We start from the raw sequence: 3,430 nt of genomic DNA, 5'->3' as shown, positions 1-3,430 counted from the left end.
GGATGATGAAGTGATTACTTTTTTGGACTTTATTATTGATACCAACACTTTTCAAAAGATAGATGGCAAGTCCCAAAGTAATATTAAAATATTTGATATGCTGGCTGCAAAGGTGGCTGAGCGAGCTGCGGACGGTGAAGGGAAGTCGTGGAGTCCAAAGACAGGGACTCAGTGGCGTATTAAATGGAAATCATTGAAGTCGAAATATCTACGCTACAAGGCTGAAGCATCAAAGTCAGGTAAGTAAAAGTTGGTCAAACAAAGCACCAGATACTCTTTCCTATCACGTAAAATTAATTCTATTTTGCAGATAGTCGGTGATTGATTTACCTATTATGTATTACACGATGTATTATCATTATTTTTGTTAAAAATAATTGTTTTCTAATAGCAATAAAACATGTAATGTACAATAGTAACATTTTATCAATATGTTATTTTATCTTTGTGATATACCATACACAACTGCTCATACTCACGCTGATACATTTGTCATTTCCGTTATCCAGGAGCACCAGCACCCTCGTGGCGCTTTTACCTAAAGCTTCAGGAGGTTATGGGTCATAGACCCATAGCTAATGAGATCGACACGGAGGAGCAGGCAGAAAATACCCAAGGTTTGTGAAGCATGCTATTTACATACTATGTGATTGATCTTAAAAATAATTGAACAGAACTTGATTTCATGTAAAACCAGACCTGCTAGCTGCTGTTGAATTGTGTAAGGAAGGTGTTGCATTTGAGTGGGGTGGTCCTAACCTAGGGTATCTGGGTCGACAATACAAGACATATTAATAAAATTTTTATAAATTTATTTAAAAATATCTAATTTTAACAGATGTTGACTCTGATCAGGAGAGGCCCAGATCTGCTGTGTCAGCATGTTCATCTTCTTCGACCAACAGGAGAAAGAGGTCGAGAGATGATGAGGACATGCATGATTTGAAGAGGATCTTAACAGAGCAAAGACAAGACGACCTAAAGGCTGTTGCTGCCATTATCGAAAAAAGTTCAATGACAATGTTGAATGGAATTTCTACTATTATGCAACAGATAATGCAACAACCCTCCACACCTTATGCCATGCCAAACCACCTCCAGGGCTCTGTCCCTTTTCCGCAACCTCCTAATGATACTTTCGCCAGCCCACCCCACACCATCAGTAATACATTTCCTCACACCACCCATTCGTCAAATAATGCATTCGCTTCAACCATACCACCCCATCGCCACAATATTTCCCCCTGTGCACCCCACACTGCAACCAATCCTGAAAGGCTACCTACCTCATTGGCCAGTAATGAATTGTCAGGGTACAATGTGCCCACGTTAGACTAGTACTTTGAACTACGTAAAGACTTCACATAAATATTGGAGACAGTTCATGTATGTTCAGTTGAAATTATTATTTACATTATTATTTTCTACTCAGTAAAGATTTTACATAAATATTGAATACAGTAACACAATTAGTTCAACTCACTCACAAAATTAATGTAACAAATTCAAATGCGGTTTTACATGTGAAAGGGACGGAGTAATGGCTGGGTGTGAGCAAGGAACTCTTTGATAGTATCACGGATCTCAACTGCATCTCTAGTTTGCTCATGATTGAACACAGGTGGCGGCTGTTCACGTTCAGCTGGTTCATCTGCTAGTCTGTTGAGAAGGTGGCGGGGAATCACAACTTTTCTAGTTTCCAGCATGTTATGCAATATACAGCATGTAGTAATAAGCTTGGGCACCAACTTATACTTGACATCAATACACTTCCGCAGCATTCTCCAGCGTGCTTTGAGTCTTCCAAACGCAATCTCGACACACATGCGTGCTTTGCTGTGGTAAACATTAAATGACTCCTTTTCGGGTGACAAGTTCGCCCCTGTGAAACCTTTAATGATTTGTCTAGATATAGGGTATGCAGGGTCGCCAAGGATGTGGAGTGGAAGACTCTCTCCATGAACAATTTTATCCCGTTTTGGCATATTTTGCATCACTAATGTACTCAGCCTTGATCTTCTAAAAACGGCGGCATCGTGAGCACTGCCTGGGGTGTTGGCATAAACGTCTCTAAACAGATACTGAACATCAACCACCGCTTGCATGACAACACTTGGATACATTTTCCTACATAGAAAATCAGCCATGCCATCAGCAGGTGGTATGATCTCAAAGTGTGTTCCATCGACAGCCCCTATGGCTTGTGGGTATTTGTAATTAGCTTCGATGATATCAGCAATCTCCCCTGCTTCTACATCTGAGTACCAGGTGATGAACTGATGTTTTTTTCTTGACATTGCATGGCAGAAAGCATACAAGCATCGATGAACTGTAGTCTTACTGACCCCGAACGCTGTTGCAACTTTGCTATATTCGCAGCATGAAGCCAGTTTGAAGATTGCTATGCACACCCTGTGAATAAGAGAATATTGCCACAATTAACCAAACAGTTTTACAAGACATATTGAAAAATGTACCATTATTCCTATATGGCATGTTTTCCGTATGCCAAAATTCCTACATGACATAATAAATGAATGGCATTACCTCTTCTTCAGTGGAACAGGTTCCCGTACACATCTTTCTTGAGGAGACATATCGTCACGTACTAGCTCACAAATCTCATCCACAATGGTTTCTGGCATTCTGAAATGCTGCAGCCACACACCTGGCCTTGACTTAGGCAAAACATTATCATACCAAGAGGGTGTTACCTGTAGGAGAGAGGAGACGATGAGTAGAAATGACAGAATAGTATGATGTGTTAACACTAATATTTTAGGATATTTATGTTTTAGCACTGTATTTCCAATTATTTTTTTTATAAATTTTATTTTTATATGTATTGTGAATATTGTTTGAAAAAATAAATGTCATACAGAAATTAAAATAAAAGCAACTAACATACTACTAATGAATGACAACTAAACAGACTTACACACTGAACAGATTCCCATTCAACAGGTAACTTTCTCTTTCTATTTTGTCTTCTTGTCCTTCTAGAAGTGGCTTCTAACAGTATGGCGTCCTGTCGCGTATTACTTTGTAAAAATTGTGTTAAAATTAGTAATACATTGTGAAGGTGTATTGTAAATAAAAGTGTAATTACGAGAAAAGCATAAAAAAGACGTTTCTGGCGTTCGGTCTGCATGATTGCTGTGCGCAAGCGCGGCGCGTGGCGTTCCTATTTATACACTTTCTCTTCTCCGACTGTTTTGCTGGAAATCATAATCATCACTGCGCAGCATGGAAACGCCCGATCCCCACGACTTCGGAGAGCGCAACTCCGAAGCACTGCGCATCATGGAAACATAGTGATTGTCTTAAATAAGAGAATCCATCTATTTGCTGTGACTTCAAAGAGTGCTACTTTTATGGAATTAGACTGTGATTTATTCAACATTAAAGAGCACCCTCTGAGCGCGCTCAC

General features: G+C 39.6%; 1 protein-coding gene across 1 annotated transcript; it reads right to left on the bottom strand.

Moving 5' to 3' along the window:
- Positions 1 to 1,517: 1,517 nt before the first annotated feature.
- On the bottom strand, positions 1,518 to 2,297 carry LOC137406895 (uncharacterized). The gene has a single exon (XM_068093497.1). It carries the CDS (start codon positions 2,295 to 2,297, stop codon positions 1,518 to 1,520), a length of 780 nt encoding a protein of 259 aa, XP_067949598.1.
- Positions 2,298 to 3,430: the final 1,133 nt, after the last annotated feature.

Source organism: Watersipora subatra, chromosome 10 (genome assembly GCF_963576615.1).
Source record: "Watersipora subatra chromosome 10, tzWatSuba1.1, whole genome shotgun sequence".
In the NCBI taxonomy this organism is placed as follows: domain Eukaryota; kingdom Metazoa; phylum Bryozoa; class Gymnolaemata; order Cheilostomatida; family Watersiporidae; genus Watersipora; species Watersipora subatra.
The sequence above is the reverse complement of the archived record's forward strand: the minus strand, read 5'-3'. Positions and strand labels throughout refer to the sequence as shown.